Genomic DNA, 12,171 nt, shown 5'->3' with positions numbered 1-12,171 from the left:
GCCAGGTGGAGGAGAGGAGCATCTCAGCCTTTGTGCTGTCTGTTTGTGGCCTTTTCCTTCGAGAAGACAAAGGTGGAAACGTAAAGCCGAGCAAAACAACCTCAGTCACTGCAAAAAAATGCTGATCTCCCTTCAAAACTGAAGAGAGAGCTGGAACCCCTGAGGTCCCCACGGCACTAGCTGAGTGCAGCGTGGGATGGTGACGCCATCCCAGCCGGTGTCAGACGCTTTGGGGCTGAATCACAGTCTCGCCCAGCCGGTCGGATATCCTGAGAGCTGCAGCCTGCCACGGGATGGCCACGGAGGGTAGGAAACCGCTCCAAAGCAGAAAGAAAACAAATTAAAAAAACCTTTCAGACCGTTGCCAGTAAAGTTTCTTTGGCTCTGCGTCTGGGCACTGCTCCCAAATCCTGCCTCTCGCCCTCGGATAAAGCACTACAGCCTGGAATGAGAGTCAGATGCGTGGGAGGAGTGCCTGTGTCTGTGTCTGGGCTGGAGAACATATGTACTGTAGTGCCTAGAAAAAGCTTTTTACTTCAGGCCTTGCTCCAGAAAACCTCTTTCCTTGCTTTTACGACTGTCCCCTGTTCCTTGGGACTGCCCAGATGTTCAACCCAGCCTGAGGACAGGGAGCTGAGGAGTTTTCTCTGCATCATTCCCTCTGACCCCCAGGCCTGGGCGCAGTCAGTCTTGGGCATGAAGCCTCCAGCCCACACTGTTCCTTGAGATGTGGGTGGGATGGGATGGGATGGGATGGGATGGGATGGGATGGGATGGGATGGTCACCCCAGGCTGTGGGGTGACCCATCTGCCACACTGGACCCACAGTTCTAGCTTTACCTTTTGTGAGTGGATCAAGCCTCAGCAGAGAGGGAGGACCTTGGGGGGCAAAAGAAGAGACAGGGTAAGAGGATTGTTGCTAGTTCATTCTTACTATTTTATCCCAAGGTTATATTAGTGGGTGGATTGATTGACACTTTTAAAAAATCCATATCCTGGAACTTCACAACTACATGTGAATTCTACCTAGTCTCAAATGAAAAGCAAAAGGGAGCCACCACCATCAAACCGTGTGTCCTTAGCCTGCCAGGCTGCAGTAAGAAGCTGTGGGGGAAGTGAATACTTTTCTTTTCCACATCACAATTTGAGCCCCAGCCTCTGTGACCCAAGGGATCCTTAGCCTGCCAGGCTGCTGTAAGGAGCTGTGGGGGGAAGTGAATACTTTTCTATTCCACATCACAATTTGAGCCCCAGCCTCTGTATCCCAAGGGATGCGGGTGCGGACAGGCGGCACGGCCGAGGCCCGGGGCAGAGGATGGAGAGGCGCTGCTCAGAGCAAAGCGAGGGGAGGCAGCGAGGGCTGACGATGGGCTGAGGCTCCCTGCCCTGGCTGGGGCGGACGGGCAGAGGGCTCGGCTGTCCCCGGTGCCGCTCCGCCCCGCACACCTCGGCCCGCCCCTGCCGACCTGCGGCGATCGGGAGCGGCGGGGAGGCTCTCCGTGCCCGGCTGCACCGGGGCCAGGCTGCTCTGTCACCGGATAGGAGCGGCGGCGAGGCTGTTCCCTCCCAGCAGGACCGGCGGTGAGGCTGCCCTGTCCCCGCACAGGTGACACCGCTCCCCGGCAGCTCCCGCGGCTCCGGACGCGTCCCCCGCTTGTCCCTCCCGCTGTCCCCGGGATCCCACCGTGTCCCTGGGGCGGGTGAAGGACCTGCCGCACCCCTGGTCTGTGCCCGGCCCGTCTGAGAAGGAAACTAGGGGGAAAAACACACATTAGTTCTGTTAAGCACTGCGGCAGCCCGGTGAGAAGCGCGTTGAGTGAGTGTTTTTTAACCCTCTCCCCACAAGCAGCTCGGGAAAATGCTTGAGGAGATGGGGTTGATCTGACGTGATAAATGCAGCGCTGCCTGTGTCGTTTACAGGTGCCAAATTGAGCTTATTAGATCTGCTTCACTGACCTAAGCAGTTGGAAATCCTATATTTTTACAGGATTCTAGTCGGGATGCAGCCCATGCAGGCAGAAAGTGCATTATTTGAGTGAAGTAGTTGCAGAACATATTTTTAAAGTGTTGGATGTTGTCTGTAGTTATTTTGGTTCGTCTCCAGTATATTCAGTCAGTACTGAGTTAATAATCCAGCAACTTCTGTTATGTATTTGCTGAGTATTGTTCACCAATTTAGTGGCTTTCTTGTGGTGTGAGCAGATAGTTAAGTGTAAATTTTAAATGATTTTGCCTTCAGCAGTTTTCAGTGGATAATGCCGGAATGTGTTTATTTTAACCCAAGCATTCTTTCTCCTACCTTATCAGCTATCTTTATTCCTACACAGCCCTTATCAGAGGTATTTATTTATAATCCTTTCTTTGCAGGCTTAATACTCTACACAGAAAGTGGGGGCCGAATAACATGCACATGCCGAGTACTGGAGGAGAGGCTGAAGGACATCCTGTTTTGTTTCAGCACTCTTGTTATTCTTTGGGGTGAAATGAAGAATTTGATTTTGTTTTGGAAACACTCATATTTCTGATGCAACTGAACTTCAGTAACCTTTTTGCAGTACAGATTTCAACAATTTTTTTTTTTTTCTCTTGAACAAAGATGCAGAACTTGTCGGTGGTAGAAAGTCTTACTAATACAGACATATCACACTGTGGGTCTCCAAAAGACCTGGCAGCTGGAGCAGGTGGTGTGTCTCTTGAAGAAAGTGGCTGCAACTGGAATGAAAGGATGAGCAATGAAGAAATTGTTAATCATGCAGTAATGCAGCAAAGCCTCCCTGCAATGAACAGCAAAGGGAGTTGTGAGGGGTTTTCTGAGAGCAACTTCAGTACCTCGGAACCCAGCGGTTCCTGGGGTGATTTTGAAGGCTTCACGGAGCCCTTAGACAAATCAGACAGATTCAATCAGAACCCTGAAGTTTTGGTGAAGTCAACAAAAACTTCTGGAGCTGATCTGGAGCTGAGCAGCAGAGGCTGCAGCACTTCTGCTGCCCACCTGTGTGCTGAGCCATCTCTGTGCCATGGGGTACAGCAGGCTTGGGGCTCTGCGACTGAGGTAAGTGTGAACAGCAGACCAAGGACCAGAAATGTTGTGTGACTGCTTCCTGCACCTCAGGATTTGTGTCTGTCTTCTCTATAGAGGGTAATATATGTCTATATATATGTCTTCTCTCTGTACATGGAGAGAGACTGTCCAGCTACTTTGCAGCTAACCCAAGTGGAACAGAAGCAGCTTCTTCAGAGTGTTTGACAAATACTTAAGTTATCCTGCTGGAGAGCTTTAAAGAATGTAATGCACTACTTTGCTTCTAGGCACTGGGAATAAGTGAGCACGTAGGCACCATGAACCTTGCCCTGAAGCATATGCAGTTTAAAGGCTAAAAAAGAAAGAGCATGGGAAATGACAAATTTGGAAGGTGGGCGACAAAAGCAGGGTGGACGGAAATTCTGTGAGTTGCCTGCAAACTTACTGAAGTAAACCCACACTCCATTGAGTTGGAAATTGGGAAAAGCAATGACTTTTGTTATTTAGTATCCTTCCTGAATAATATCAACAGTTTTTGTGGAATTTTAGACTAATGGTGACGCACAAGAAATTAATAGAAATTATTTAATAAAATTAATTTTTTAGCATAGGACTTAACATTCTTTCTTACAAAGTTAGAGCTAAAATTCTGAGTAAATAATGAAATTAATCCTTATCAGCACAAAAAAAGTTTCAGTTTAAGGTTCAGTTTATAACTTGTTGAGATGAAAGTGTTTCCACGTAGACCAAACATGCATCACCATTTTGTTAGTAAGTAAAGTAACAAAAGGGAAGAAAACATAGAAATACCCAACAAAATCCCCCTATTTTTACTACTTCCATCCTAAATTACAACTTTTGAAAAAAAGAGAACAATCTGCTAAGACTTGCATGGGGTTAATCTGTAGCACTACTTCCTTACTGTTTGTAGTCTGTTAGATGAGTTTTAGGATGTGTAGGGAACCGAGGGTTTTCTGGAGACAGGATTTCTTGCCCTTGCCTAGAAATTTGACTTGTTGCAGAGGTATTACTAGGGAAAGCACAAAGATGCAGGTGGGATAAGTTGCCCACACTGACTGAATGTAGATACACAAAATACCTGGTTATTGGTGTGCACAAACAGAGAATTCAAATTTTTTTAATGCTGGAAATGGGAGACAAGAAGTCTGCTGTTGAAAAAAGAGCGTGTTGTAATGACTGAAGCTGAAATGGAATAGAGCAGGTTGCTTGGTTTCTTTCCAAAAGCAATAGATCTTAATCTTACTGAAGCCTTTTCTTTATTTTGCATTTATTAAAGGCAAAAGGAAGTGTTTGGTACAAGCTAAATAAGTTTACCATGCTTAGAGTTTCAAGATGTCTCTTCCCAACTCGAGGTAGAGAGAGAGAGAGCCACAGAGCTGCTGGAGATTTCTTGGAGTGTAGACTACATGTGTAGCTTGTCCTTTATCCCTTTTTGTGCTTTTTGTGTTGATAGTTTGAGATCATGAACTCTTTGGGCTGCAGCTCCAGCTCTGGTATGGTCAATAGAAAAAAGGCCAGGTGGGTTGGACAGGACCTCTAGAAATCCTCTCAGGTCAGAGGTCTGACCTTCAGTATTTATTGCCTAAGTTAATTAAATTATGTCAATTGGGATCAGAATAATGTGTTTTAAGATGGAAATAATCATTCATTTCCTTGCAGTGGCTGGGTATTTTGCCTATACAGTTGAATACTGCAGGGATTTTTCATGTGCTCTTTAAACACTGGCCTTTGAGAGAGGGACTGGTGCATGTGTTTAAGCCATGGGGTATTTTGATATAATAGGATATAGAGGATTTATTCAGAAAGTACTGATGTGAACTTTGTACATTGATTTATTACAATTAGTGTAAAGCTACAAGATAAATGGAAAAATACCCAAACTTGGTTTTAGAAAAACTCACCAAAGTAGATAGTAATAAAGATAATAAAAGATCTCTTGCTTTTTATCTGTCTTGGCTAAACTGTAAGTCGGTGGCTTGTGTGTGTGTTGGAGCATCACTAAAGCTCCCAGGAGATGCTGCAGTTGAGGCAGAGCTGTGCTTCCCTCGATTCTCTCCCTGGGGCTGTAGCTTCCCCCAGTCCCAAAACCAAGAGCAGCTGCCTGGCTTTTCCTTGACTCCCATCCCATTTCAGTTTTGGTGCCTACCTGGACGTTGTTTTTTTGCTTGATCATGTGTGCTTTAGCAAGTGTTGCTTCACAGAATTCTCAGGCATCAGTCAGGATCCTCCATGTTGTACGCCTGTGGAAGTAATTTACAAATTGAAAGTATTGTGACACTTTGGGTGAGATTCAAAGGAATTTACCCAGGAGTCTTTGAATGCCCCAGCAGTGACTCATCAGGACAGGAATTTTAGCAAGGCCTTTCTTCAGGAGGGAGCAGCTGGGGCACAAATTCTGTTCCTTGAAGCATGGTCAGAAGTGCAGAAGCCTTCTACCAGCTCTGTTGATTTTGCCCACTTATCCTTAGATTAAATCTGTGCTTCTCTGAGTTTAGTGTGATGAGACTGTGGAAGTATTTCAGCTGTTTGAATTACAATTAAATGAAAATATCAAAGTGTGGAGTATCCCTGCTTAGAGTTTTCAGACTAAATTGTTGATTGCTGGGCAAAAAACCCCAAATTGACTGATTCCATTCTTCAGTTTTCACACAGTGTTCCTGCTCCTGGATGGCAGTCCCTGGGCAGGGTGGTGGAGTCAATTAAATGCCTTTATTTGGAAAATTGCAGTAATTCCTTCTTTGAAGGAATAAAAGGATGCAGCTTCTGAACCAGATGGCATGCTAACATCCCTCTAGGATAGGATGTAAATTATGCATGTTTTCCCTTGTATATGTATTTCTTAGTTGTCAGATAACCTTGTTGCTTCCAGTTGGCCTGTTTGGGTCACTGCATACTTGTGGTCAGTCCTCCAAAGCTCCTCCTTGTTGCTGCAAGGATGTAAATCTGGCTCTGATTTTTAACATAGGCTGGAAAAAATTTGGTGCAAATATGAGGATATAGAAACATCCTCACCACAGCTTTTTTGCAGACTTACACAGTGCCAGTATTTATTGGTAACTGTAGCATTTAGCAGGTGTGCTACATTTGAATTAGGAATGTTTGAGTCTTGAGTTAGCAAAACAAGCTTTTGAACTGATGTGTGCATCAGATTTGACCTGGACTGAGCTAGCTGAGCAGAAGGAGGAGTCACAAGTGCTAATATGCAAATCAGTCTATGATTGGGAAGTCAGAGATTAAGGTTCATCAGAGACTCTGGAACTCATCCTTCCTCTAATTCTAGGTAAATACTCAAAACATTAAAATATGAGCTCAGTCCCTCTGCTATAAATATAAATATAAATATAAATATAAATATAAATATAAATATAAATATAAATATATATATAGAAATAGAAATTCTAAAGCCATTAAGTAAGACAATCTCTAGCAATATTGTAGTCTTTGGACTAGACCTTTCATGAACTATGGGGATGGCCTGTATGGTGTATGTAATAAAACTCTCTTTTTTTCTAGGCAGACCACAGCTATGAGGAGATATTTAAGTTGAGCTTTCCAGAAGTCTTTGTACCACAGTACAGAGAGAGCATAAGGAGCTTAGAGCAAGTACTTGACGCAAATAATGAAGATGTTGGGATTCCTGAACTTCTGAAGAATCAACTTTGGTAATGAATTCAGATGAACAGTTTAAAGAAGAAGTTCCTCAGCAATTACACTGTTTATCTAATAATTTAAAAATAAGTGGTCTACTTAAAATTCTTTTTAGTACCATGCTTTTCAGTGTATAGATCATACCAGTTTTGTAGCATATTGTTAGAGGAAATAGATGGTGTTTTAGCCATTGGAAAACAATGAAGGGAATATATCAAAATTTCAAATTCCTGCTTAGGGTTTTTCCTGCTGTTGGTGTGCCTTCTTATGACTAAGCCTCTGGAATGCCAGAACCCAACAGGCAGCCTGTTCTTCCTGTTTGCTTGTCCTTCCTTTACAGCACATCCCACTTATTTCTTCATCATCCGAGGCTGCTGCTTCTACTAACAACTTACTTTTTTCTTTTTTTCCCTCCCCCTAAATTTCCCAGTTGGGAACTTCTTCTCATGTTTGACCAGATGTGCTTCAGAGTCTGTGGTGCATCTGGATTCTTTCCTGGGTTATGTTAATCTCAGTTAGTATCATTAACTAAGCTTTCTCACGCGACAGCTGGAACACTTCTAGTTTTGTTACATATTTTTTAAGGATCAGCAGCTTCTGAGCAGTATTGTAGCTACTGAACAGCTTTGCAGTTATTTTCTCATAGCTCTGAGGCTTTGTGTCTAGAAAGCTGTGTCAGACCATACTTGAGAAATGTCCTAGGACTCAGAAGAACTGTAGTTATAACTTTTAATGTGGGCACCCTTTTGGCCAAGTTCCCTGCATGTGTGTTATATTTTAATCAGCACCAAACTTGTGGAGAAATATGATTGTAAAGGCGACTGCACTATTATAGCAGAGTACCAAGTAAAGAGAAAAAAGCCCTGACCCACTGTGGTGAGTAACTAAGGTCAATGACAACTGCAAACTAAGAGAAGCTCAACTGAATTTTTATGTGTGATGAATGCAGTGTGAGAATCCAAAGTACCTTGTTGAGGGAATTCTCTGCTTCTCACTGTTTCAGCAGTGAGTGCCTTTGGCTTGTTTCATAGGTGAGCTGCTGCAGAGGTGAAGTGTGACCTATGGGATGGAGAAGGACTTGAGAGACAGAAAATGCAAAGTGCAGAGCTGAACTCTGCCCACCTTTCACAGAAGGAGCTGAATAACCTGCACTGTTGGCATGTAGCAGTCTCTGAAATGTGCCCTACTTATCTGAGGAGTGCAAAAACACAGTTATGTTGACTTACTGCTTCCACTAATTGTCATGCCAGCTAATTAGTACATTGGGTTGATAGTTTGGACAAGTGTAGAAAGAGTTTTAAGATAAGTTGCTTGTTAGATTAAGGTTAGTATAGAGCTGTATGTAGTGAAAATAACTGTTGTATATGTTCACTGGAAACCTGATACAGCTGAAAACCTCAAATTGTGTTTTGTTTCCTAGCATGGATTCTGGAAGTGTATGGAGAATGCTCAGAGACTTTGATAACACCCCCAGCTTAAGGCATCCCTGGAGTAAATCTCATTGCCAAGAAAACCTCCTGAGTGTTCTTGGAATAGATGCAAATCAAAAGGTAATTGAACAAGGGTTTTCCATTCTGCCAGCATAAACACTGGGGTGGGAATCTGATCTTCTCTAAGCTGTTCATGCAGATGCATGAGGGACTAGATCTGGGTGAGTCACGAGTTTGTTTTTTTTTTTTTACAGAGAGCTCTTTAGGACGATAGCTTAGTGTTTTCTCATTTTATGTGTAAGTAACTATGAAATTGTGCAGGATCACACTTTGGTTGTCTTTACATTGAAGTCTGCCCTACACAGTTCCCTGTTGTTAGGTGGTGCATTCAGCTTTGGTATAGTTGGAGAATTAACTTTTAGGTGGTAGAGATGGAGAATCAGCTGCCTGGTGTGTGTGCAGTAGGATTGTTTACTTTTCTTGTTCAGAGTGCAGGGAAATTGTTAGCCTCTAGTATCCTTCTGTTAAGTGAAAATCAGATCTGAATCAGAGAGGCTGTAACAGTAATTATTGGGTGGTTTTGCTGAATAGGAACTGAAAGTGTGTTCAACTTCCCCTTTGCTCACATTATTCCTCTGTCTGCTTTTGCAAGGCTTGAGGGAGAGTATGTTTTCGATTGGATTGAGACCAAACCAATGGTGTTGAAAGATCTCAAATACAAATGTCTCTGTTCAACAATCTCTTGGTTTGAAAAGACAGAGGTATCAGGGATGGTATAGAATTCAGTTTTTTTAGTTGGGATTAATTAGTCACATGTAATTTTCAGAAGTAACTGTTTGAATCGATTATTTGAATGCTGAAGCTGGAATTGACATGGTACTGATTTTATGGGCATATTTGATTTTTCTAGCAGGTTATATACAAACAATGCTGAAGGTAGAAACCAATTTTGCTCTTAAAAGTCACTTTTATAGAAATGTCATTTAACAGAAAGAATGGGAGACATTTCTCCAACACATTAAACTCCCATTCTGTTCCTTTCTTGCCCCCCGGCATTAAATCAATGCTCAGGCAGCTTTAATTTACATGATTACTTCTTGTCTGTTACTGGAATATTGTATTGCTTTTAACAATACTGATTAGGATGCATTTCTCAGCAATGCTTTGGTGTTAATTAAGGCTAATTCTAATAGGAAATGGCTCTTTTATTAACTGCAGTCACAGTTAGATCCATGTGTATAGGTAGCACTGGTTCTGGCATAAAGTTGTTTTAATGCAAAGGGAGAGACATGATAAAATACAGCTTCAGAAAGTAAAATTTAGTGGCTGTTATTTGCAGGGAATTCCTCTTTAGGAAATCAGATAGAAATGCATAAATAAATTAATAAATAAAGTGTAAATTATGTTTTTTAGGACACTTCAGACAGCCAGGCTGATATTTTTGAGGAATCAAATGTCAAAGATAATGAGGACTTTAGATTTGATGGATTCAGTGTTAATGACTGCAAAGCATTGATCCAGACCAAGGTAAGAATTGCTCTGGAAGTGAGCACTTCAGGGAATCACAGAGTGTGTTTACCATGTTCCTCTCTGCTGTCCTAACACACGTTCTCATGTAATGGTTTGGTCCTGGTATAACTTTTGGATGTGGAGCTGGTTTTTGCTCCTTAAAACCTCTCTGACAGCTTCAGCAAAGGTACCTTGGAACTTGTTTGTTTCTTATTACAGCAATGCAAGTTGGAAGGAAAATTGTGTTGTTCTCCATTGCTGTAAAACACCTCAGTCACCTCAGTCTGTTTTTTAACAAAGTATTTTGGAGGAATATTCTTAACCCAAGGTCCCTTCCTCAGTGGAGAATAAAATTGAGCAGCTCTTGTCACTGTGGAGACATAGTCTGAGGCAGACTTTCATTGCTCTGTTTTATTTCTTTAACTGCCTTGGACAGTGAAGGTGTATCACTGTTCTGGGAACCCTGTATATAAGAGATGATAAGCTAGAGAATTCAGAAATAAAACTTTAAAAGACTGTCCTGCTTATTCCTTCAGAATTCAATTCTGCTTTCTTCAGTGAGTATGTGAGGGAGAGATCACTGTGGCTGAATCACACTTTGGAATGTGTAAAATACAGAAACAGGGTTTAGACAAAGGAGAAGTGGCTTGAAAGATGAAGAAGGAATAAAAGTAAAAAGAACTGTGATACAAAGTTAAGGTAAATGGACAATATTTTTCTGGAATAGCCTGATAAGGGAAAGAACAAACCTTGCAGCTTGGTGTCCCAAAGAACAATTCATTACAAAACATATTTCGCTATTTCTAATTTAAAGTAAGCCAAATTATATAATGGGATGTTATCAATTTATCTTCCTGGTTATGTCTCTTCTTTTATCTCTGAAAAATTTTAAATTAAAAAAATTTAAAATTTATAAAAATTAGGTTGTAATATGCAAAGTGATTAACTTCCTGTAGGATGGAAAAAATTAATTGAGTTTTTATTTTTCACACAGCTTTCTGTGTCACCAGACTCCAGACATGGTCACCTTTTCAGCTGTAACCTCTTTTTGAAGACAACGTCATCAAATGAAAACACACAGTTTATAACAATCCCAAGGAAGAAGCACATTTTTGCTACACACAACCTAAAAATGAAATTTTTCAGTAGTGATGTTTGTTGAACTTAATGCACTTTTTAGCTTTTTTTTACCTTCATTTTGTTACTGACTTGGTACTGTAGACTACAGATGTTCTTTAGGAAAGTGACATATTGCTGCATATGAGAGACCTAAAGCCACGTTATTAGAAGATATTCCTCATGTTTAGTTGTGAAGTCAAATGTTGTAAATTTGCCCAAAGTTTTGCTGCAGTTGTGTCTCTTACAGTAAATGCTGCAGCTGCAGCCACAGTTAAAGATAACTCTGGTGGACTCTCCCAAACTACTGACCTTTCAGGCCTTATTGCCTCTTCAATCAAAAACCTCCTTTCCCTGCCAAAATCTACCCAAGTCTCAGGTGTGTTGTAACATGTGCCTTGTCTCCATCTCTCCTGCTTACTCCAGTTTGGATCAGCTGAGATTTGCTGCTTTGCCTCTGCTGGGTGTAATGAGAGGAGCCTTCCTCATTCAGGGACTTTCTCTGGGGTTTAGCAGAATAAAAGTGTTTTAACTTCTGTCTGGTGAAGCCTGCTGTGGGGATAGGGGTGGAGGCAGCAAAATGCTTCGCTCTGGCATTGGTTTCTGACTGAAATAAATCACCTCGTTGATGCTGATTGTCACAGGACTTGTTGGGTTCATTCAGCCACACTTACACCATGAATTCCCTGCTTGTAAAAGCTGAGAAGTGTAGTTCAGGACTTGCACTGCACAGTGCTGTAAATTCCTGCACTTTTAAAATTTTATAGTAACTACTGACTTGCCCACCTTCTTGCATGCTTGAGTGCCACAGGGGATGCACTTCACTGTCATTCAGAAAATCCACGTTGCTTCCCTGCCAGCTGCAAAGGCTTTATTTATTCATTGGCAGTAACTTTTGCACAAGTTACTGATCTATTTGCTGCTCTGGCCATTCCAAAATTGAAAATTTTATATGGCTTTTTATTTTACAGAGTTGCTAAGCACTGCAACTGGTATTTCATGTGTTGAAAGCAGGGAACAAAGTTGGGTGTTCCAAAACTAAGCCAGTTAATTATTTAATGATGTGCCTGTTCTGCTCTTAGAATGAAAAATGCTATAAAGCACTGACAGACTTCAACCCTTAATCTAGTAAACTGTTCAGCAGTGACATTACAATTGCTGTAATAACTTCAGTAATGTTTATGATACCTCAGTGCTATTAGCATGGGATGGACTGTGCACTGGTTACTCAGTACATGGAACAGGAAATTTGGGTAAGTGCTGTCTGAAAGTGGCTCTGCAGCTTCCCTGGCCCTGGAGGGAGTCTTGCAATGCCAAACTGGAAACTCCATGTGGGTACAAGAGCAGGGTTAACTTTTTCAGTTAACCCTGGATTTGAATTAATTTTCAATTTCGCTTGTATTCTTCCAGAGCTCTTAAACAAGT

General features: G+C 42.0%; 1 protein-coding gene across 4 annotated transcripts; it reads left to right on the top strand.

The window, feature by feature from the left end:
- The first annotated feature begins 1,402 nt into the window (after window positions 1-1,402).
- CLBA1 (clathrin binding box of aftiphilin containing 1) lies at window positions 1,403-11,387 on the top strand. 4 transcript variants are annotated; one of them, XM_085061203.1, is made up of 6 exons: window positions 1,403-1,606; window positions 2,368-3,052; window positions 6,557-6,705; window positions 8,112-8,241; window positions 9,535-9,648; window positions 10,625-11,387. In XM_085061203.1, the coding sequence occupies exons 2-6, from the start codon at window positions 2,597-2,599 to the stop codon at window positions 10,790-10,792; spliced, it is 1,017 nt and encodes a 338-aa protein (XP_084917329.1). In that variant the 5' UTR covers window positions 1,403-1,606; window positions 2,368-2,596; the 3' UTR covers window positions 10,793-11,387. The 4 variants fall into 4 exon arrangements, with proteins under 4 accessions (XP_084917329.1, XP_084917325.1, XP_084917328.1 ...); XM_085061199.1 differs by having other exon boundaries at window positions 1,403-1,800; XM_085061202.1 differs by having other exon boundaries at window positions 1,403-1,816.
- Window positions 11,388-12,171: the final 784 nt, after the last annotated feature.

This window comes from Lichenostomus cassidix, chromosome 5 (assembly GCF_008360975.1).
Source record: "Lichenostomus cassidix isolate B80296 chromosome 5, HeHo_3.0, whole genome shotgun sequence".
NCBI classification, from domain to species: Eukaryota; Metazoa; Chordata; class Aves; order Passeriformes; family Meliphagidae; genus Lichenostomus; species Lichenostomus cassidix.
This window is presented reverse-complemented; position numbering and strand designations above follow the sequence as displayed.

Bases quoted from the DNA above. Each gene is read 5' to 3' on its own strand.
- CLBA1 (XM_085061203.1), top strand. From the start codon at position 2,597: ATGCAGAACTTGTCGGTGGTAGAAAGTCTTACTAATACAGACATATCA. The intron at 3,053-6,556 runs GTAAGTGTGAAC...CTTTTTTTCTAG, and splicing joins CTTGGGGCTCTGCGACTGAG to GCAGACCACAGCTATGAGGA. The intron at 6,706-8,111 runs GTAATGAATTCA...TTTGTTTCCTAG, and splicing joins CTTCTGAAGAATCAACTTTG to CATGGATTCTGGAAGTGTAT.